At 47.8% G+C, this 23744-nt stretch overlaps 1 protein-coding gene across 9 annotated transcripts in view; it reads right to left on the reverse strand.

The window, feature by feature from the left end:
* Positions 1 to 23744, reverse strand: part of NFATC2 (nuclear factor of activated T cells 2) — a 187283-nt gene that overhangs the window by 26178 nt on the left and 137361 nt on the right. For all 9 annotated transcript variants that reach the window (XM_017888168.1, XM_017888170.1, XM_017888165.1 and 6 more), the window contains exons 7-9: positions 21826 to 21881; positions 21296 to 21422; positions 18259 to 18948 (exon numbers count right to left, since the gene is read on the reverse strand). In XM_017888168.1, coding sequence (XP_017743657.1) covers positions 18259 to 18948; positions 21296 to 21422; positions 21826 to 21881 — 873 coding nt within the window. The remainder of the gene's footprint in view (positions 1 to 18258; positions 18949 to 21295; positions 21423 to 21825; positions 21882 to 23744) is intronic.

A 23744-nucleotide genomic window follows, 5' to 3' on the forward strand; every position in this document is an offset into this window, starting at 1 on the left:
ATATATATAATTAAAAAAAAAGAACATATACAAATGTACTGACTTGCTTTGGACCAGTTACTCAACCTCCCTGGGCTAGTTTCCTCATCTATAAAATGCCTCATGCAGCTGCTGTGAGGGTTACATGAGCTAATGCAGCAAAGTCTTACAAGAATGGTAAACCGTAAACATCTAAGCATGAGCTGCTATTATTATTATTGTTCTTTTATGACAAATAGTTTTAAATCATTTGAAACCCAGGCAGTCTCGGTTCTCTATTTCATGCCTGGTTATTCATTCGATTCCACAAATATTGGGTGAGCACCTTTTATGCAGGAAGCTGAGCCAGGTCTTTGAGCAAAGGGTGGACATCAGCAAATGTTGTCTAGGGCTTCCCATGTGCAAAGCCAGCCCAGGAGCAGTCAGCAGTGCGGACAAGTCATAGCATTTGTCCTCACCACCCAGAGACTCGAACGTGAGCAAGGGAGAAAAATAAATAAACGGAAACACCTGAAAGAGACCATGTTCATTTCCAGGACTTCAAGGCAAGAGAGAAACCCTCGAGGTGCAGAGCGGAGACATTGTCAGGGCCTTGGAACATGGGCCAGGTTTCAAAAGTCACAGCAGAGAGCCGGGCACGGTGGCTCACGCCTGTAATCCCAGCACTTTCGGAGGCCGAGGTAGGTGGATCACCTGATGTCGGGAGTTCGAGACCAGCCTGGTCAACATGGCAAAACCCCATCTCTACTAAAAACACAAAAATTAGCCAGGTGAGGTGGCGCGCACCTATAATCCCAGCTACTCGGGAGGCTGAGGCAGGAGAATCGATTGAACCCAGGAGGCAGAGCTTGCAGTGAGCAGAGATTGTGCCACTGCACTCTAGCATGGGCAACAAAACGAGACTCTGTCTTAAAAGAAAAAAAAAAAAAAAAGTCACAGGAGAGCAGGGATGGATTTCCAGGTGGTGGTTAAGGCATGGGCAAAGGTTTAGAGGCAAGCAAGCCTCAGCACAGCCGCATGTCATCCTCCCCTCACAGCTGAGGGGTGGGCGAGGCTGATCATGCATACACAGCTGGAAACACAACCCCAACCGGAACAGAAAGGTTTCTGTTTCTAAATCCTCATTTTCACTCTAGCCTCTGGGGTCACTTCTAGGACCTGAAACCTGCCCCTTTCTTTTTAAAAATTCTGTCCTAGGGGGCTGAGCGTGGTTGCTAATGCTTGTAATCCCAGCACTTTGGGAGGCCAAAGTTGGTGGATTCCTTGAGCTCAGGAGTTTTGAGACCAGCCTGGGCAATACAGTGAGACCCCCATCTCTACAAAAAATAATTAGCCAGGGGTGGTGGCACATGCTGGTAATCCCAGCTACCTGGGGAGCTGAGATGGGAGGATCACTTGGGCCTGGGAGTTTGAGGCTGCAGTGAGCCATAATCTTACCATGGCACTCCAGCCTGAGTGGCAGAGTGAGACCCTGTATCAAAAAAAAAAAAAAACAAAATCTAAAGAAAACACAATCAGGAGAAAGTCTCCCTTCTACTCTTGCTCAGTATTTCCTTGTGTGTCTGCATCTTATTAACAGACATTTAGCCTGTTTCTAGTCTCCTGCTACTATAGACAAGGCTGGAGTCAACACCCCACACACGACATGCAGCAGGTGTCTGAATGGACCCGGCTTCCTGAAGACAGATGACGCTTATTGTGGTCCCTGAGAAGTTGGCCACCACCTGTCTCTGGGGATCCAGGAAAACCAAGAGCTCCTGAAGTCACCAAGCTTCATGCCAGAGAACACTGTGCAGGGCTGGGGACCAGTGACATGGAATCAACAGCCAGCCTGGCTCACAGCTGGGCTAGCACCTCTAAAGATACATTTCTAGAAGTGGGATATTCTGGATTAAAAGATGTGTGCATTCTAAATTTGGGTAAATTTCACCGAATTGTCTTTCAAAAGAGGTTCTACCCGTGCAGATGCCCACCAATAATGACTGAGAGGACATGTTTCACACCCTCTCACCAATACCACACTTTATCAGCCTCCCTTCCTTCCGTTCCTCCTCCTCCTTTCCCTTTCTTTCTTGCCAAAGTTGTCAATCTCACAGGAGGAAAAACTGACCCTGGTCTGGAACAATCCTGTACCAAACACAGAAAATGATGTTCAGCTAATAGGAAGTCCAGGGAAAAAGAAAACAGTAGGAGTTTAAAAATCCCAGAGATAGCTGCCAGGTGTGGTGACTCGTGCCTGGAATCCCAGCACTTTGGGAGGCCGAGGTGGGTGGATCACTTGAGGTCAGGAGTTCAAGACCAGCCTAGCCAACATAGCGAGACCCCCGTCTCTACTAAAAATACAAAAATTAGCTGGACATGGTGGCGCACTCCTGTAATCCCAGCTACTCTGGAGGCTGAGGCAGGAGAATCGCTTGAACCCTGGAGGCAGAGGTTGCAGTAAGCCGAGATCATACCACTGCTCTCCAGTCTGAGAGACAGAGTAAGACTCTGTCTCAGAATTTAAAAATCCCAGAGATAGTTGAGGGAATTTGTTCTGAAATGGTCCAGAGAGAAAACAGAGGAACCGGACCAGGATCCTGAGGACTCAGAGGACCTGCCTGCCTTGCCTGGGTAGGGCACAGCACCCGCCTGGGACTCCCACTGGCTGAAGGGCTGTTCCCTCACACAGGAAGCTGTGATGAAGGGGTTTTAGATCTGTCTGGAATAAAGGGTCCATTCAAATCTTGGAGAGACTCTGTGGGGACCGAAAACTGGTGAGAAGATATTAAAGGGGGGTTGGCACATCCCAAGTTCAGAGATGAAGACATTTCTGCAGCCCTGGACAGATAAAGATGAGGCCAAGGAAGAGGATGAAGCTGATAGCTGCTCTCTATGGAGTGCTGTGTGGCTGACCTGGTTATACTCACTTCCCATACATCATTTCCTTTAAACCTCAAGCACTGCTAATATCCCCATTTTGCAGATGGGGAAATTGACGTCACAGGCATTCAGTAACTCACCTAAGGCCACACCCCCACGTTCCTTAGGCAACAGATGGGAGCTAAGCATGGGGGCCAGAGGGACAGTAGGGGTAGTAGCAGCAATTCACTTTAGCGCTGGTTGAATGTGAGGTTCCTGCAGGGAATCCACATGGAGGGCCCAGGAGGAGGTCAGATCAGCGGGTCTTGGGCAAAAGCCAGTTTCCTGGAGTTTCATCAGACGAGGGAGTGAAAAGGCAGAGGGAGCAGCCCAGGATAAATGCCCTATTCTCTACACACGGACTCAGAATCACTTCTCACACACACGTGCCTCTAACCACCCACTGCTTGTGCCTCTGGCTTTGTAACCTCAGACAAATCCCTCCCTTTTCTCAGCGTGCTTTCACATCTAAGATGCAGAGATGACCATCCCTGCCTTCCACGGTGCCCAGTAAGGGGGAGGGATCATTAGCATTATTACAATATTTCCTGTACTTGTCAGTCTGGCAAACACACTCCCTCCAAAACTTCAACCTTCCACCTGCCAGTAGCTTCCCCTTCCTCCCAGAATAAAATCCATAGCTCTCAACCCGCGAGGCCTGTCTCCTCCATGCTCCCTTTCCATGACGCCGCAGTCATCACTCTCAGCCACACCAGACCTCTCTTTGTCCTCCACACAAACCACGTTTCCTCCCAGCTCTGCCCTGCATGCGTGCTCTTCCCTCTGCCTGGAATTCCCTCCCATGACTCTCTTCCTCCCAGTCTCAAACCCAAAGTCACTTCCTCAAAGAGGCTGGTCCTGACCACCCCGTCTGAAGCCCGTCCCTATCATCACTTCGTTGAACGCAGCAGTTAAGTCTCCACCCCCACATCTGAAATTCTCATCATTTTCTGGTTGACATTTGATGAACAGCCTTCCCCTTGCAGAGCAAGCTCTGCCAGCGGGGAGGCCCCATCCATTTGGTTCACTGCTATGTCCCAGCACCTAGCACCAAGCCTAGCTCACTTGACATGCTCAGTGGATATCTGTTCAAAGAAGGAAAGGATACCAGGTGATAAGAAACAAACCAAAAAAGCAAATGCTCAAGCAACATGCCCCCTGAGCAGTCCCCGAGGCAGCCAGCCCACCAGCTGAATGCCAAAGGCGGCGGCATCCACATCATAGCATCTGCCCTTCCTGGTCCCTGCAGGGCACTGGGCAGACCGTAAGTCACTTTTCACACATGCCTCGCCCAAGGCCACAAGCAAGGAAGAATCAAGGCTCAGAATCAAGCTTCCTCTGACACCAACTACTCAGCAACATCTTCTGACCCTGGGGCCGCCGTCCTGGGTGCTGCAGCAGGGAACAGGCGGTGCCGTGGGGAGACACTAGTTCCCAGTGGCTTCCCACACTCAGAGTGCTAGGAATGCTTCAGTCCACCAGTAACAATCGTTTTGTAGAGTGGACACTCCTTCCCCAAAACATACACGATGTGGCCAACACTCAGTATTATAAAGCTGTTACTTCTACCAGAGCTGGACACTAAATCCTTCAGATGGTGGTTCTTAACCAGGGGCAACTCTGCCCCCCAGGGGATACTTGGTAGCATCTGCAGATGTTTCTGATGGTCACATCTGGGGTGCTACTGGCATCTGGTGCATCGAGGCCAGGAACACTGCTACACATCCGGTCACACACCGGATAGCCCCTCACAACAGAGAATCAACCAGCCTGAAATGTCAGTAGTGCTGAAGCTACAAGACTTGCTTCAGGAGAAAAGTTAATAAGAAAATGTTTTGAGATTCCTGGACTGACCATCAGGAGAGGAGTTTCCTGAATTTGGGGAAAATCGGCAATAACTGGACATTGAAGGCCTCGCCCTCATTCTGCTTTAGGTTTTCTTTTGTTGTTTGTTTGGGTGTTTTGTTTTGTTTTGTTTTGAGACAGAATCTCACTCTGTCACCCAGGCTGGAGTGCAGTGGTATGATCGCGGCTCACTGCAACCTCCACCTTTCGGGTTCAAGTGATTCTCCTGCTTCAGTCTCCCTAGTAGCTGGGATTATAGGTGCCTGCCACCACATCCAGCTAATTTTTGTATTTTAAGTAGAGACGGGGTTTCACCATGTTGGCTAGGCTGGTCTTGAACTACTCACCTCAAGTGATCTGCCTGCCTCGGCCTCCCAAAGTGCTGGGATTACAGGCGTGAGCCACCGCACCTGGCCTAGGTTTTCTTTAGAGTGCGTATTACCACCTGACATTATAATACATATGTATTTCACTGTTTGTTTCACTGACTAAGAAGTACGCCCCATGAAGGCAGAGACTCTGTTTCACATGCTGCTGTGTCCTCACTGGCACACAGTAGGGATTCAATAAATATTTGTGGAATAAAGAAACTCCTAAGAATATCAAGTCATACAAAATAGTCAACCTCCTTTTGTAGCTGTTTTCTCATTATGATCATACCTATCCTGCACAAAGACCCAAAATCCATTCTCATGTCTTCCACAGTAGCAGGTTTCAGCTGTACACATGGCTGGGTAATATAAATATTAAAAACTACACTTCCCAGCCTCCTCTGTGGCTCAGTGTGGTTACATGACAAGACTCTGGCCAATAAAGTATTAGCTGAAGGGATAAATGTGATTTCTGGGTTATGCCCTTAAAGGAAAGGGCGTGCTCTCCTTCCTCTTTTTTCCCATCCAGGAGCTATCTTGGATGACACGGATGAGGGTACCACCCCGAGAATGGACAGTAATAAGACAGAAAAGGCCTGGGTTCCTGGTACCGTGGGGCCAGCACACCAGCCATGGACTGCTTATCCCTGTGCTGTTACAAGACGAAGAGATCATCTATCTTGTTAAAGTCACTGTTACTTTGGGTTTGGTTACAGCAGCCTCTACATTCTAATCAATACTCCCTAATAACCCTCCCAATAACCTCCCCTGCCTTGCAAGTTCTAACTGCTTTGGAATCACGTTTAAAGACTCCATAACACTGCAAGGAGTATCTCAGTAAGCCGGCATTCAAGAGCTATTTCATGATTTCCCCTTCACACATGTAGGAGATGCAATCCTCAGTTCATATGTAGGATTATTTCCTCCCTGAGGCTTCAGAATATCTGAGTGCATTGCTAAGCCAGAGAAAGAAAGGACAGGAAGTCATATTATTTCAGTCCTTCAAATGATAAGGACAAAAGGAACTACCAAAAAAAAAAAAAAAAACCATTAAAATCTTAAAACACCAATTATGCTTAAATTCATGAGTTCATAATGGTACCCAAAAAACCAAACCAAAACAAAAAAAACTACACACAAACAGCCCTAATGGATCATCACTGTAGGATATTAATGAACCAACCCATTATTTTAACAACTGGTAAATAAAGGGAAAGAATCAAGCATTCATCCTGCTTTTCCTATATGAATTCTATCATTGTTGATGAAGGGAAGTTTCTCTTTATAGAAGTTTTCCAGCTAACAGTAGAGGAAGGGATGGCAGAATTAGAATAGAATATCACCATTTTATAATTCATGCACCACTGGATTAATGGAGCAAGGCACTGACTATCAATCACCAAAAGACAGGGAACCCAACTCCATGTACCTCCTTCAGAAGGATGTGTCACCACCCGTGCAGCAATCTTGCCAAAAACAATTGAATCTGAATGAATGAAGCCTCTCAGTTTGACTGCTAACTTACAGGACATACAGAGGAGAGAGGAACACACTAAAAACCTCATCATGGAGATATAACTGGCAAAAGCCAGACTGAAAAATTTCACAGGATAAACCACCTCATTTTTTCAACAAATAAACTGCAATATAATACTAATGATGAAACCAAAAGAGGATCTTATTATTTAATCTAGAGGAAGAACCTCTAGATTTAATCTAGGGGAAGAACCTCTCCATTAAAACAGACTTAAAAGCATCCGCTTGCAATGCTTGGTTTGACTCTCGACGTAAGTGAACTATAACAAAAACAAAGAAGAAAACACTTTTATGATATTTATATAAGACAACCGGAAGTTTAAACACTAGGTATTTCATGATATTAAGGAAGTATTATTAATTTCCACGTATGCCAGTGGTCTTGTACTTTCAGAGTCCTTTTTTTAGAGATACATGCTATTTATACATGAAATTATAGGATGTCTAGGATTTGCTTCAAAATATTACTGTGTAGCTAGGCACCATGGCATGCACCTACAGTCCCAGCTATGCTGGAGGCTGAGGCAGGAAGACTGTTTGAGCGCAGGAGATCAAGGCTGCAGTGCGCCATGATTGCACCTGTGAATAGCCACTATGTTCCAGCCTGGGCAATATAGCAAGACCCTATCTCTTAAAAAAAAAAAAAAAAAAAACTAATAACAACAAACCCCCAAAACAAAATTACCAGGTAATGAAGGACAACAGAGGATGAAGGTGCAGAAGAAATCAGATTGGCCACACACATTGATAACGGCTGAAGCTTCGTGGTGGGTATGTAGGGGTACCTTGTACTATGCTATAGTTACATATGTTCAAAATATTTAACAAAAAGTTTAAAAATCTTACTCCATTTAAAAATCTTCCCCAGTCACAAGGAGGGGAAGGAAGGAAGATAGAGGGAGGGAACACTTTTGACGCACCCCACTGTATGCCGGTCCTAGATTAGGGAGCCTTGGTTATGCATGGCACTTCCGTAACAGGGGGCACAATTCAAATGCCTAATGGGTCCAGACAGGAACCCTGAATGAGTGAAATCGGTGAAGTCTAAGAACAACAACAAAACAAGTGGGAATGTAAATAACAACGGACACTCCACCTATCAACGGAAGACAAAAGGGAATGGCGGGGGCTGTGGACAGGGCAAGTGGATGTTCCAACTAAAGGAAGTAACCTCTGCTCAGGGTCAGCCTTGGCTTTGACTCCTGGTAGCCGCTATGCAGGAGATGGGGCCCAGGGTGGCTAGATCCTTGGATTTTCTAAGCAAAGTCAGAAATCTCTATTTTTATGTGCAATCCCCGGTTTTTTCAACACTGGCATCTAATCAAAATATTTTTTCAAATACTGTATGGGCCAAACAAAATATCTGCGGGCGAAATGCAGCCCAAGGAGCACCAGTTGGCCGCTCCTTTTCCAAGTGCTGAAGCAGACCACAACTCAATCCATCTGTAAGAAGGCGAAAGGGTGCTTTCATCAATTTTGGGTCAATTCTTTTTTGGGCATTTAATAAAGCTGAGTATTCAAAAGGCACCATCAACTTCCAGAAATCTATAAGAACCGGCTGCAGCACATTTCAAAGACGTCCTCCACGTTGTCAGCTTATGCAACAGAACCTCTACTTTGCCCAGAGTTTTGGAAATTAACAACTAGGGAGTGTCCCTTCAGCTTTCCTGGGATAGTGGAACTAACAGGCTTCAGATGAAACCTATTTGTTGGTTTGCGGACCGCCTGGGACTTAAGTCCAAACTGCTTGCAACAGGCAATCCCACCATAAAACCAAGTTGGGGTGCTCAAGGCTCATCGTAAAATGACCAGAGAACTCTCCACTTTGGCTGCCTTGCCAAGATCTGATTTTATATGACTGTTTAAAGGGATGAGACAGATGTCATCCCCAGGATTTGTTGCTGGGGACCAAAACGGACTTCTTCAAATTCAACCCTCAGTTTGTCTTCGACTTCATCTAGAGAAAGATTCTTGACACCCTGGATGGGCAAAGCAGGCCCCAGCCCTGCCTCTATTCACAGGCACAACTTGACCAGATCCCTGGATCCATAAAAAATTAAAGAGGTGTCAAAAATGCAGCAGAGAAGAGCCAAATAAATGGTTTCATCATTCCCCAGGAAGAAAGCCCCCCCTGCTTTTTCTTTCTGAAAGGGTAGAAAGTAAAAGAAAATTGGTGCTAAAATAAAGTTGAACTAGTTCAGAGCAAAAAGAGAGTCCAGAATGATACTTGAAGGCAGCACACACCCAAACACACCCAAATCTCAAGTCTAGGAATGACTGGTAACCATGGCTACTTCAGGGCAGAGGGGCTTTTGTTTGTTCTTTGTGGGTTTTCCCCCAGGAAAACAAAGCTTTGCCCTTGATCCAAAAATGGGTTTATCAAGGGTGGGAAGGGAGGGAACGCAGAGAAAAATCTAGTATATAAAATGAGTTGAGTAACTGCCACCCAATTCATAGACTAAAGCAACCAAATTCTTTTTCAAGTTCTACATTTCTAGAGAGAAACAGACTACAGCTAGCGCTGATATTAGAAAGTTATGCAGATTTTTTAATATTATAATATTCTGGCTGGGCACAGTGGCTCACGCTTATAATCCCAGTTTTTTGGAAGGCTGAAGTGGGAGGATCACTTGAGTCCAGGAATTCGAGACCAGGCTGGGAAACATAGCAAGACCCCATGTCTCTATAAATAATAAAAAGTTTAGCCAGGCATGATGGCATGTGCCTATAGTCCCAGCTACTGAGGAGGCTGAGGCAGGCAGATTGCTTGAGCCTGGGAGGTTAAGGCTGCAGTGAACTATGAGGACGCCACTGCACTGCAGCCTGGGTGACAGAGCGAGAGACCCTCTCTCAAAAAAAAAAAAAAAAAAAGAGAAAAGAAAATTGAATTATCTTGGGTTCTGGCTGGAATCAGGGAAAAATCCCTTGCAGTTTCCAGCCCCACATGTAATGCTGTTGAAAACCATCACCCGAGTGGTGGCATCACCCTGAAATGAGCGAGGTAGCTGGTACATCCAGCATAGCACACCCACAGAGCAGGGAAGTGAGTCTTAGCCCTGCTGTCCTGTGTTCTAGTAAGAATGAAAGTACGAAGAAGGGCCTTTAAAAATTGGTTATGATGCTGACCTACCCATAAATCTTGCTTAAATGAGCACCTCACTCTTTCACAAGGATAGCCACCTATTACCACAAGAGAACAGCCTCATTTGGAAATTAAATGTAGCATAAACAACTCAGAATAATTAAAAGTGCTGGTTCCGGCAGACGACTGGGAGCCCATGAATGACACTGGGTACTGCCTGTCACTTGGTCCTCTTTTTTAAGAGCCATCTACTTTTGGTGGGACAGATGCTGCTCTGGAATGAGGGCTCCATGGACAGCAAGTCTGGCAAGGGACTTTCTTGTGGTTTGGTGGCTTCTGACCTCCAAATGCAAGTGCATCTTCCTTTAGAAACACTTGCTTTGCAGAATTTCAAGAAGATCACTGAGCGTTTCTGGGTTTGGAGTCGTAGCTCTCTTACATAAGCCAGAAATACGGAGTCCACATCATTCGGCATGAAAGGACAGCTAAGTGGCACAGCTTGAAATCTGACATTCTTAGAAAGGGAGGGGAAACTAGAGAGGGAAACGAGAAATGCCCCCAGAGACAGATACCTGCATACCATTTAGACACCCAGGAGAGGGACAGAGAACAGCTACTAGCTCAATTCAATGATCTTCCAACAGCAACTCGTATAGATTCTGTGGCCTCCTCTGTAGGCAAACAGTTTTCTGGACTTTGACATTTTCAAGGCTTGAACTATCCTTTGCTGAATTTACAGAGGTAGCCTGACCACATACTTCAGAATTCAGGCCACGAGTCAGCCTCCTGGCTCTTCCTCAGAGCCCAGTTCTGCCCCTGCCCCTGTAGCTCATAACTGACAAGAAAGAGGAGGAGGAGGAAAACGTCACTGCGGTTAGGGGAAGAAGAGTGATCAGCAACTACTAAACGCTCACCGTGCATGTCAGGTACTGGGCAAACAGCTTTACAGGACGCTCCCATTTTCATTCTTACAGTAACCCAGAGAGTCGGGCACCATTATCATAAGTGACTTGGCCAAAGTTACAAAAGAGGGCAGTGATGAGGCCAGACCGAGAGCCAGGCAGGATAACCACAGCAACTCTTTGCCAGACAAGTCCTAGAACTAAGGCTGGGCCTTCAGACCAACCATCCCATTCCTGAGAACGGGCCCCCATTGGCCAAATGACAGGTACAGGACAATTCATCAGCACTGTGTATAACAGCAAGTGATATGGAAGTTTCACCCATGGGGGACCTGTGTGTACATTTTACCACCTTTTGAAGTAGAAAAGGGGAAAATAAGAATATGTGTGTATTTGCATAGGCTCGGGATTACATTAAAAACAAAACAAAACAAAACCCTAAAGCATGCATCCTCAAGGTGGATGACATTGCTTCCATGGGGTAAAACTGGTTCTCTCCGGGGGGGGGGGCGGTGTTGAAAAAAATATTCCATATGACAATGCTCTGTGGCCCTGCAAAGGGCTATGGTACATGAACAGACACACAGTGTGTCTATGGCACTGACATTTCATGGCATAGAGATTAGGAAAAAATTATCTTAAAAGGCTCCTGGCTGGGGGTGGCGGTTGGTAATAATGAAACAAAGGTTGAGAAATAATGTTCTAGGAGGTAGAGAAAACCCAGTATTAGAGAGCAGAGCAGAAAGGGGAGACATCTTCTGCTGGATGTCTTTTTCATATATTTTTTCTAAACATAGGAACATAGTGCCTATATAAAGATACATTTTTAAATGAAGGCAAAAAAAAGGATGCTGGCAAAAGCCCTCCCAGCAGGGGCCTGGCCTTTTATTGGTGTCGGCTCCAGGTGGCCGTGTGAGTTAAACTTGGTGCTGGTGGTTTCTGGTGGTTACTGCTGTACCAGCAAGGCCTACATTGAGATACTCAGACCGGGCTCTCCAGGTACCCACAGCCTCTGGGCCACTAGGCTGGGCACCTGCCTGGCTCAATTCTCATCAGCACGGAGACTCCTGCGTCTCACCCTCTGTCGGCACCAGGAGGCCCAGCTCTGCCGGGGTCATCGTGGCTGCCGGGCTCACGGCAGGGCTCTGCGGCGACTAGGCTCCGCATGGGCTTTGCACGCCTCCCCACACAGGAGCCGCTTTGTCCCAGGCTTGCCGTGGGCACTGAGGGGCCCCAGTGAAAGATCCCTGAACTGCTGAACAAAGCAGGCCAGTTACAAAACACTTTTCCATTGCTGGGTTCCTTTCCCTGCTTCCTGAGCTTTGGAGGGTGGGTCTCTCTGTTCATTCCTCTCCCGCCTGTTTCTCACGCATTGGTGCACCCAGCTTCTGGACAGAGCCTTTTCAAAGCACACCCATGGCCCCTCTGCCAGAGGCACAGCTGGCAAAACCTGGGCCACTGGTCCACACTCCTCCAGGGAGCCATGGCAGGGGATACACTCATTGGAGTTCTCAGCAGCCCTCGACGAGGGCATCATCTCCCTCATGCAGATACACATCCTGAGGTCCCCTGGAGGAAGCAGGGGGAGGGAGCCTGCTTGGGCGGTGCCCTGGGGCTATGCCCACTCATCTACCCCATGGAAGAAGCAGGGCATGAGGGTGAGGAAGCCCATCTCCAAAGATCAGAATAGCCCATTTTTTTCTCCTATACAAATATATTTTTAAAATTTGAACCATGTCCTACAAGAAATCAAGGCAATTAAATTCATAAACAAGGCTGGGCATGGTGGTTCACGCCTGTAATCCTAGCACTTTGGGAGGCCGAGGCGGGTGGATCACCTGAGGTCAGGAGTTCGAGACCAGCCTGGCCAATATGGTGAAATCCCCTCTCTACTAAAAATATAAAAATTAGCCGGGCATGGTGGCGGGCGCCTGTAGTCCCAGCTACTCGGGAGGCTGAGGCAGAAGAACCGCTTGAACCCAGGAGGCGGAGTGTGCCGAGATCATGCCACTGCACTCCAGCCTGGCCAACAGAGCGAGACTGTCTCAAAAAAAAAAAAAAAAATCCTAAACAAATAAAACAGCAGGTCACATTTATGGAAGATCCCTTTTATGACATGCACTAACTAATCATCCTCAGCACAGCCTTTGAAGGAAGGAACTGTGATTGTCTCATTCTATAGCTGAGGACACGAAGGCACAAGGCATCGAGTAACTTGCCCAAGGTCAGAGTCAGTGATGGAGCTGACACCCAAGACACAAAAGAGTCATGAAATCTGACTTCTGTTTGTACAAAAAGGCAACATGAATCTCTGGAGTTAGAAGGCAGGATGGTGGTCACTTTTGTAGAAGGGAAAAGGGTATCTGGGGGCTTCTGGGGTACAGACAAGACTCATAATCCAGGTGGCAATTCCATGGGTGGCCCACTTGTGAAATATACAGAATGCACTACTGATTTATGAATGTGTACATAACTAAGTACTTTACATGCAGAACAGGGCAGAAGTAGATTTAAGAATGAACACACTGATTTGTACCCTTCCTGCACACATCAATGTATTCTTACACACACGCACGAGCTGCTGTCCTCACAAGCCACTGCAGGGGCTGCAGCCATCACCGAGACCACATCCTTTCTTTTCTGGACAGTTCCAGAATGGGGTAAAACATCTCCTTGGAGTCCCAGACCACACCCCTGCCCCCATGTTCTCTCATCTGTGGCTGAGTCTCTGGGCGGCTGTAGTAAGCTCTCTACTTCAAAACCTGTGGTGGGTTTGGTGGTGAGATGGCCCGATGACCTCTGCACCCCCAGTTCAGCGGTGGAGTCGGCGTGGCTCCTAGAATGCACCACAAGGGCACTGGTAAAAGTCACCTCTGAGTCCACTTTCCCCAGCGCCTCTCCCACTCGCTTGCGGCCTGAGTGTTAAAAAGTGCAGCCGCCCCTCATTTTATGCAAGGGCAGCGCTGAGAACTACCTGTGCACTGATCACATTTTGACAACTCCAGCTGCATTTTAAGTAACGGCACTCATGGCAGGGCATGTGGGGCACACCCCCTGTGAAATGCACCGCCTTCCATCACGCTCCTGTCACGGGATTCATTTTCAAATTCACTCATCTCCCTTTTTTCAACCCTTGCCTCCCTATAGTCCATTTTGCAAAGACAGCCAGAGTGATCTTTTCAAACAGCAAATCAAACCACGCTGCACTGCGGCTGAAAGCCTGCAGGGGCAAGCCCACATCTCGGAGTTCATGGCCTCCGCCACCTGCGTTCCCTCTCCCTGAAACACTCTTCCCTCAGACCTCCCCAGGTCTGCGTCCATCCCCAAAGGCCGCCTCTTCAGAGCTGCCTTTCTGTCCACTCATCTGCAGGGGCCAACCTTGCCCCCAAACCAGGCAGCCACCCTCTTGCTCCTAACCCCGTGGAATTTCCCCTGTGGCTTTCATCGCTGTCTGAATTTTGCTTGCTTACTTACTGCCCTCAACGCTAATGTCTATCTCCCTTACCAAAAAAATCACCGCGACAGCAAAGATTTCATTTCATGTGTGCACTAGTGGATCCCCAAGTCCCAGAACAGTGTCCACCACAGAATAGACAGCCAGAAAATACTTGTGGGTGAGAGGGAAGGAGGGTCAAGGACAGAGAAGTCAAGGGTCAAGGACAGAGAGGGAGGGAGACAGGGAAGAAGGGAGGGTTAAGGACAGGGAGGGGTGGGGAGGAGAGAGGAGTAGGGGAGAAAGGTAGGGAAGAATTAGGTCCCAGGAGCACCTACTGCTAGGAGCTGCTGGTGTTCCCCAGGTACAACTTGGGGCCTTAGAACAAGGGACTAGTTACAGAAGGGGGATGACAGCAGAGAGAACACAAGTGACAGTGTACAAACCATATGTTTTTGAAGAACTGTAAGAAAGTGCCTGAATTGGGGTGGGTGGAGAAGCACGGGGCTCGCGGGAGTGGATGCCTTGGGCCCTGGAATATTACTTATTTTGCTTTTCCAAAGTGACTTCTTGAAAACGTCTCAAGTACTCGGAGTGGGGAAAGCAGAAGGAGTGCCTTGGCGTTCCAAGAACTAACGGGGCCAAGCCATCCGGCGTCTGTGTGCAGGAATGCAGGCGGGAAGGGCTGAGATAAAGCACAGATGCCCCACGAGGCAGCGGGGTGGGATGCCCAGACGCGACACTGGGATCACTGGTCAAGGTGCAGGAAACGATAACTCAGAGCCGGGGGCTTCCCTGGACCTGAGGGCAGGGGCAGGATCAGCTTCAAAGATGGTTTGTTTGCACTTGTATGGGGGAGGGAGGACCTGTGTGTCCAATGGTGACTGCTTCCTTTTCCAGCCACAGAACTTTCCCTCGACCCTCAAAATGCATAAGCCCAGCTCTTACAAAGTTCCCAAGGAAAGCCTACTTTGGCAAAATCCCAAGGGAAATAAATGACAAATCAGAAATGCCCACGCATGGGCAGCACAGCAAGCTGGGGTTTAGCACGGGCTCTGTGCAGCCAAATATGTGCCGTATGCGACAGACTCCCTTGGAATCATAAATGAAAGGGACAGAAAAGGATCTAAAGATCGAGGAAATTGCCCCACCAGACACCCGAGGAATGACCCAGGGGATTTTCCAGTTTACTTGTCAGAAATAACACAACACAGCAAACCAAGACGTCCAAATCTCATATCCACAGAGCCGATGGCGGCACATCTGGAATGTTCCACAGATGCACAGGCTAGACAGACTCTCAAGGAGAATCTGAAATTCCAGCAGTTGAGAGACAAAACTGCACCCATGTCTTCTCGGTGGCTACGGTGGAGATGCAGTCTGGGGCTTGCCACTGGGCACGAGCCACCAGAGGACCTGCCCGTTGGAGGGTCCTGGGTTGGGCAGAGCCTTGGAGACAAAGCCGGTGGAGCACTGAACATAACTAGTGGCACTTGCTGCCTTTTGGAGGCCACATGGGTGGAAACCATTCCACTGCCCTATCATGCTCTGGCCTCAGGAATGTGCAGCCCCCAAATTGAGAAGCTGGACTATGGCACAGGGGACAGGGCAGTGCTGCGCTTCAGAGCTCCTGAGTTTCCTTTACGTTATTTCTGCCAAGTATTAGGAAAGGAGCTTCCAGGTCAGCTGTGTAGCACAACTCCCAGGCCTCCATTCTCACAGAACACAGTACAGTCCGGTGTGGACAGCACCACCTGGAGTGTGCAATGCGCTCTCCTTTGTGCTACACCCCCTAGTTTTAGAGATTTATAACGTCCGCTAGCATGGTAAAGACTCTCAGAAGTCCTGTAACAAATAATTAAACCAAAATCAAAACAAAAAGAAAACTTGGTTTAACCTAGTTTTTTCATCTTTTAAAGCCATGGAACCCTCCTTCAGAAAATAGCTCCTAACATCCCATGGGCTGGGGTCATACAGCATATACCTAAATTTCACCTCATTCAGTTCTCTGAGACATCTTCAGAGCCGACTCAGGTTTGGAACTGGCGAGACTCCCCCTCACCACGACTTTGAACCTGCCTGTGTTCAGAAAGGGCCTCAGGAGGCCCAAAAGGGTCTCCGTGCTCAGCTGCTTTCTCTGTAACACAATCTTCTGTGGAAACGGCAAGGACATCTATGAAACTGGGGCTGCCAGAGCCAGTCATGACCACCTCGGGCCACCTGGACATGGGCACCCCAATACCCAAGGCACTCACCATTTGCCTTTAACAAGAGATGGACGGGGTAGGAGAGGCCAGTGTGTTTCTCGCTCTGGAGACCAGACCAGCCCTAGGTGCAGAGTCAGCTGGGGAAAATTATCTGGCCCTGCACAGACACTCATTTATTTATAAAGCACCTCTTCTCCAACACAATTGATCCCCCAAGGCCTCACATGGAGAGGGGTCTGGTTACCAACATGCTTCATTGATCCATCACGTTCTGCCTTAGTTAATTCTCTACATGATTGCCCCCTTGAAAATAAGCACCAAAACTTTATCTTCACCACTGTGAATGTACATTGGTCAAGGATGGATTGTATGCAGGTGTCCCTTTCAAAACACAGCACCATGATCCTAACTCAACCTGTGCTTGATTATTCAGGATCAGACGGATCAATTATTCACAGAGCAATACCTAGAGGTCAGCCTTGTAAGGCATGGGGGGCAGGATGACCCCACAAGAAGTGGACCCAGAGGTCTTGCTTGGTGAGTTCAGGGGACGTCTTTGATCGATTGTCTCCCTAGAGATTGAGTATGCAGAATACTAGAAGTCACAGAGCCCCCAGATAACCTGGCTTGTCAAGATGTTTTATAGAGTAAAGGTCAACAGCCTCTGACTATGCAGCAGAGGATATTTCTGGCACCACAGTGTCTGAAATTTAGTGCCCAGTCTTGATGGTAATTACTGTGGCTGTCTTGAGGCTTCTACTTTTACTTCCTACCCCTTGGCTGGGCTCCTGAGAGTTAATTTTCTGAAATAATTGAGGTTTCAGGGTATATCAGATGCTACTGCCTATACAATACAAGACTGGAACTGAGCATGACAGCCAGTAATTTAGGTTTTTCCTTCTTCTATTAAGAAAAAACTCCAGTCGCTTAACTGTACATTTTAAAATAAGGTAAAGAGTGTCATGGGATTTGCAACTCAATGGATAAATGCTTGAGGGGATGGATAGCCCATTCTCTGTATGTGCTTATTTCACTTTGCATGCCTGTCTCCCAACATCTCATGTACCCCATAAATATATATACCTGCTATATATCCACAAAAAAATTTTAAAAGAAAAGTAAAGATAAAGAAAGTCCAACAGCCTGTTTTTCTGTCTGGATCCCCCAAGGCAAGGCTGCTCTGCTCACCCCACCCTCTCCGACTTCCCAATGCACCTTGTGGCTCCCAGGTGAGTCTCAGCAATGTGGTTCATCCTTCCTCCCTGAGATCCTGGACCAACACCTCATCACAGCTGCTCCACAAGACTACCCTCTGGCCAGACCCCTTGCCCATAAACGGGCACCTACAGACTCACACAAAGCCTCCTCTGCATCTTTTCCTTGGCCCAAACCACCCATCAGCTGGGCTCACCACAGCGGAAGCCCACTGCTTCCTTCCCATCAATGCGCATCTCTGTTCCACCAGCACAGGGTAGAGAATTGCCCGCAGTCTGCCTGCAAGCTGTTCTGATAAAGCCACTTTTCAATGAGCTTTCTTCTTCCTTTTCCTCCCTCTCCCTTCCTCAAATATACAAAAGAGGGCTATAAAGTGGGATTTTTTTTTCTGTACAGGAATGAAAGGAGGTTAGCTTTCCTTCCTTCCTATTTTCTTGGCCTCAGTCTAAGTTTGGCGATTGGAAAGAGTGTTGAAGCAGTTAAATGGACCCAGTTCATGACCCAGGGGATGCCGGGTTGCCCTCATTTGCTTTTTCCATGGGGGTGACTCTGGAGGGGGGCATCTAAAATTGTTACTACTTCCCCTCTGCAACTACTGCTGGGAGGTAATTCTTGCACAGAGCTGGGGGTGGCTTTCAGAGTTGTATTATTCAACCTCCTTAAATTAAAATGGGGACACTGAGGCCCAAAGAGGTTAAGGAATCTGTAGGCCATGCAGTGAACTTCCTGGGCAGAGATGCTTCAGGGCACCATCCTTACAGGCAGTGACAAAACTCAAGCGTCTTACCATCATCCAAGTAGGTCTGGTCCAAGTTCTGCTCCTGTTTAATGGTCACCCCCGCAGGTAATACTTCCTTTTGGTCACTGACCGGGGGTCCGTTTTTGGCGGCTCTTTGGCTCGTGGCATTCTGCTGCTGAATGACTGTGGGGTAAGAACCCGGGCTCAGCCTCTGACCTTGACTGACCGGGGGCGGGCCAGGCCTGGTGGTGCCTGGTGCGAAATTCTCACAGTACATGATGTGCTGGAACTCCTGGTGGCTTCCGCAGCGCAGCTGCTGATTGGTGGGTGAGTAGTGGATCACAGGCGAGGCCTGCTGATTGGTCGGAGAGGGGTGGAGCAGGGCAGAGCTCTGCCCCTGGGAGCCGGCGTGCACCAGCACAGAGCGGTGAGCGTCCGCAAGGGACAGTGGGGCGGCCATGAGGGCCGGCTGCTGGTAGCCCAGCAGGCTGGGGCTCAGGCTCTTGCTCCGCTGGTAGAGTACGGCCGCTGGGTTCTGTTGCTGGTAGCGGGCGTCAGGGGATGAGAGCCCCGTGCGGAACTGCTGGCAGGGAGCCATGGTGGCCACGAGGCAGGAGGGGGACTCGGCCACCATCGGGTGTTGGGGGTAGTAAGGCTGGCTCCCCAGGCCTCCGTGGGTGGGGCTGCAGATCAGAGTGGGGTCATATTCATCCGTGGGCTCCGTCTTGATGGCTGGGACTGGGAGGAGAAAAGAGCACATAGGAGCACCCATGGCAGTGAGCCACGGATGTGCATGGAGGATTCGTGGACGGCGCTTGGGAACATGGCTTTGGGAGTCCATACGGGTGGGACAGACAGTTGGTCCCCGTCCCTCATCAGCCTTGGACAAAAAGTTCCCCGTGCAATTGGCTTAGGTAGGAAACTTTACCCTGGCAATGAACATCCTGAATTATAGATTTCTCCAATATTGGAAAAGTGGCTGGTAGGTCTGATTCAGTCCTGGGATTTTACAGCCTCTTTCTAGGTGACAGCTCGGAGAAGAATGCGTGATTTCAGATGATGCCTCCCCCTCTTTCTACCCCAGCAGCTCCTGTCTCTGCTTGCTTTCCTTGCTACTGCTTATCCCCGTCTGACATGTCATAGATGCTTTACATGCTGATTTATTACCTGAATACGCCCCTCCTCCAAATGTCAGCTCCTCAAAGAGAGGACTTTGGTCTGGTTTTTGATCCTCATGGCCCAAAACAGCACCTGGTACTTAATAGGCACTCAGATATTTTCCAGACAAAGGAATGAGCAAATAGTGACTGTTCCTTTCCTCCGTTCTGTAGTGCTCTGGGGGAATGAGCACTACTGGCTCAAGCCTCAGTTTCCCCATCTGTTACCTGGCAGGAACAATCATGCCTACCCTCACAGGATCATTGGGAGGATTAAATAAGATGTGTGTGCAAAGCACTGAGCCCAGTGGCTGGCATACAGTAAGTGCTCAATGCTTGCTGTCGCTGCTATTCTCTTACTAGGATCATCCATCATGACTACCACTTGTGTTGTCACTGTGGCCATTCCTTTCTCCCTGCCCAGCACCAATCACTGAAATCACTCTTTCCCCAGCATCCATACTAAAGCATTACCAATCCCAGGAGTTGAGGAATCAGTTTTCTTTTTACTGGAGTGAATGAATCAGTAACAGGACTGTGACCAAGTCTGCGTGTGCGTGCGTGTGCGTGCGTGTGCGTGCGTGTGTGTGTGTGTGTGTGGCGGGGGACCTCCAAGTATTGGGGATTGGAGGAGATAAGGAGACTAGGCAAGGCTGTCTCTAACCACAGAAATTGTCCCTTGAGGTGCCATTCAAAGGCCATCACCTCACTCCCTGACCCAGCTGGGAGACTGAGAGCTCACTCCAGCCATGCTCAGCCAGACAAGAGCCAAGGCCGGGGCACAAATGAGAGGAGAGAGCACAGGAAACATGAGCCTGTCTGCTCAAAGGGATTCCTGAGCTGCAGTCTAGAGCCCTCCCAGCGATCTCCCACAGTTTTTGGTCCTGGTGACCTGAACCCTGCCCCTGATAGAGTGTCATGTCAGTCCCAGGACAGCAGTGTCCTCGCAGGGGTCAACACAAAACTGTGGGCACAAGTTAAGCTCACCAAGGCAAGGCTGCCAGGGCACCCCTCAGTTTAATGCTTCCAGCAGCCCAGAGGCTCCCTGAGAAACTGCCACAGGATGGAAATTATACCCTGGGTGATTATCTCCAATTATAGGTTTCCAATCTTGGAAGGTAGCTAGCAGGACTTTCTCAGCCTGGGAAGCCTACAGCCTATTTCCCAAGGGAGAGCTCAGAGAAGCATTTTTAAAATGTAAAATTATGCTTCCCCTGGCTGTTCCTGTCCACCTTTTCTGCCGCCACAATCATAATCCAGCATACCAATAATATCAACGTCATCTATGACCTAAACCCCTCTGTTAGAATGGCAGTTCCACACGGACAGGGATTCTTACCCTGTCGTGTTCACAGCTGTGTCCACAAGCCAAGAACAGTGCCTGGCACTCAAATATTTTCTGGACAAATGAATGAATGAAAAAATGGTACTCATCACCTTTCTTGGAGTTGTACTTTGTGGGAATAAGACCTCCTGACCCTGTTATCCACCAATCACTCCATTAGGCCTTGGGGTGATGACCCACATGGGAGGGGGGTCACATAAAGATTCTGCAGGTTTTAGGGCATAGCCCCTCTATCATGATCAAATCTAAGCCAGGGACAGGAGTCATCCACTTAGCACCCTTCTGTTAAACATGCATACACACACCCTTCTTCTATTCCCCCTTCCCCCAAAGAAAAGTACTAAGGTAATAAGAGCTAATATCACTGACATCAGCTTACTCTGCACTGTGCTAAGGATTTATGTGCATTTAATTTCCAGAACCCTTATGAGGGAGATGCTGTCTCACAGATGATGCAACTGAGGCTCAGAGAGGTTGAGTCATCTGGCCAAAGTTACCTGACGAGAAGCAGACTTCAGGAGTCCTGAGCCCCATGCCTTTACTCCCTCTCAATACCAAAGGGGTCGTCAAAGACCCTCCTTACCTGGGTGGTAGGTAAAGTGCTGAGGCTGACTTCGTTTTCTCTTCCCATTGATGACGTAGAAGTTCACTTTTACAGGTGTGCGGATGTGCTTGTTCCGATATTCAGGGATCTCAACAAAAAGCATGTTCTGGAAGGAAGGAGTTGTCATGAACTTAACTGCAATCATGTCTCAGTTCCTACCCAGACCCTGAGTGCATCCAGGCAGCCCACTGTCTAATGGGTGTTTTGATGTGCCTTTCATAGGTTTCCAGTGGAAATTCAATTTCTGGGGAATTTAACTTCTCAGCAGCAGCAAAGAAAAATACTTCATCAAAATATAATAAGGTGTCACAATTACAAATCAGAGAGCGTGGTGCTCAATAAATGTTGAATTCACTCATTAGTATGCACATACTGAGTACCTGTTAGGTCCAAAGCTCTGGGGGACACTGATGAAGGAAGAAGGGAAAGAAGGAAAGAGCATGAAGTAGGGAAACGTGAGGGGAACTGAGACACTCAGCTGCCTGACAGTCAGTGCGTCACGTGCTTACGGGCTGGCTCTTGTCCTTATCCACTGTGGCTTCCATCTCCCAGATTTGCTGCCCATCTAGAAAAATTCAAAAATGACAGACTTTGAAGGAACTATTAGAAACCAAAGATTTAAGACAAAAACTCACCAACTTCTGTTTATCTTAGCTTACGTATTATGTCATTTCAGTGAGTTGTGTATGCATCAATATGTGCACGTGTGTGTATATATGTATTTATACATATGAATATTTCCTTTTTCCAAAAGGAAGACATGGTGTCAATAGAAAACAAGGCAACATCGTCCTAAGTAAATTAAGGCAGGAACAGAAAACTCAACACCACATGTTCTCATTTATAAGTGAGAGCTAAGCATGGGGTATACACAGACATGAAGATGGGAACAGCAGATATTGAGGACTAATGGAGGCGGGAGACAGGGACCAGGGCAGGGCCCAGCAATCTCCCAGTTAGGTACTGTGTTCACTGCCTGAGTGACAGCTCATTCATACCCAAACCTCAGTGTCATGTAATATACCCATGTAACAAACCACATGTACTTCCCAAATCTAAAATAAAAGTTGAAGTTATATTGTTAAAAATTAAAACAGGCTGGGCGCGGTGGCTCAAGCCTGTAATCCCAGCACTTTGGGAGGCCGAGACGGGCAGATCACGAGGTCAGGAGATCGAGACCATCCTGGCTAACACAGTGAAACCCCGTCTCTACTAAAAAAATACAAAAAACTAGCCAGGCGAGGTGGCAGGCGCCTGTAGTCCCAGCTACTCCGGAGGCTGAGGCAGGAGAATGGCGTAAACCAGGGAGGTGGAGCTTGCAGTAAGCTGAGATCCGGCAACTGCCCTCCAGTCCGGGCGACAGGGCGAGACTCTGCACTCTGCCTCCAAAAAAAAAAAAAAAAAAAAAAAATTAAAACATAAATAATGTTGCCAGCCAAAAAAAACAGGTTCAACACAGAAAACAGCAGAAAAAAAATGGAAACTGTCCAGAATCTACATTCATTTTTTTCTCTGTATCATGAATGTCTGTATTATCTTTCTTTCTTAAAAAAAAAAAAAAAAAAAAAAGCATTATTAAGGGCTGGGCATGGTGGCTTATGCCTGTAATCCAAGCACTTTGGGAGGTCAAGGCAGATGGATCACTTGAGACTAGGAGTTTGAGACCAGCCTGGCCAGCATGGTGAAACCCCATCTCTACTAAAATAAAATACAAAATTAGCCAGGTGTGGTGGCATATGCCTGTAATCTCAGCTACTTGGGAGGCTGAGGCAGGAGAATTGCCTGAACCCAGGAGGCGGACATTGCAGCAAACCAAGATCGCACCACTGCACTCCAGCCTGGGCAACAGAGTGAGATCTCGTCTCAAAACAAGTAAATAACTAAATAATTTTTAAAAGCATTGTTATATGTTATACTTTATCATATGCCAAAGCTGTTAAAAAAGCACCATGACAGGTCCCTGACTGTCCCAGACATGCCTTCCTGGTGGTCTGAGACCATAGGCTTAAAGATGTGGCCCCAAGTCATGAGGGAAGCCAGTGACTTCAGTGGTGTCCTGGCTCACGAGTCACTGAAGAGCAGAAAGACACGAGTGCACCCTCCACCTTTCCTCAGCAGACAGCCTGGATCTCATGTCAGTCCTAACAACTGATGAAGAGGTTTTGCTCAGTAAACTCTCCTGTCCAGAAACAGAACACTACTTCCCCAGTTTGGGTCCAAGAAGTTGGGCCAAAAAAAAAAAAAACCTCTGCATTTGCAAATAATTGATTTCTCTTGCTGACCACCTATACTGGTCATCGGGTAGTTTTTAACCGAAACAAATCATTTCAACAAGTATTTCCAGGATGTTTTGTGGAACACTGGTTCTGAAGGATATTAAATAGTTTTATGAAAGGGGGGAAAAATTCTTTTTTTTTTTTTTTTTTTT

Source organism: Rhinopithecus bieti, unplaced genomic scaffold, assembly GCF_001698545.2.
Source record: "Rhinopithecus bieti isolate Rb0 unplaced genomic scaffold, ASM169854v2 scaffold_15834, whole genome shotgun sequence".
Classification (NCBI taxonomy): Eukaryota; Metazoa; Chordata; class Mammalia; order Primates; family Cercopithecidae; genus Rhinopithecus; species Rhinopithecus bieti.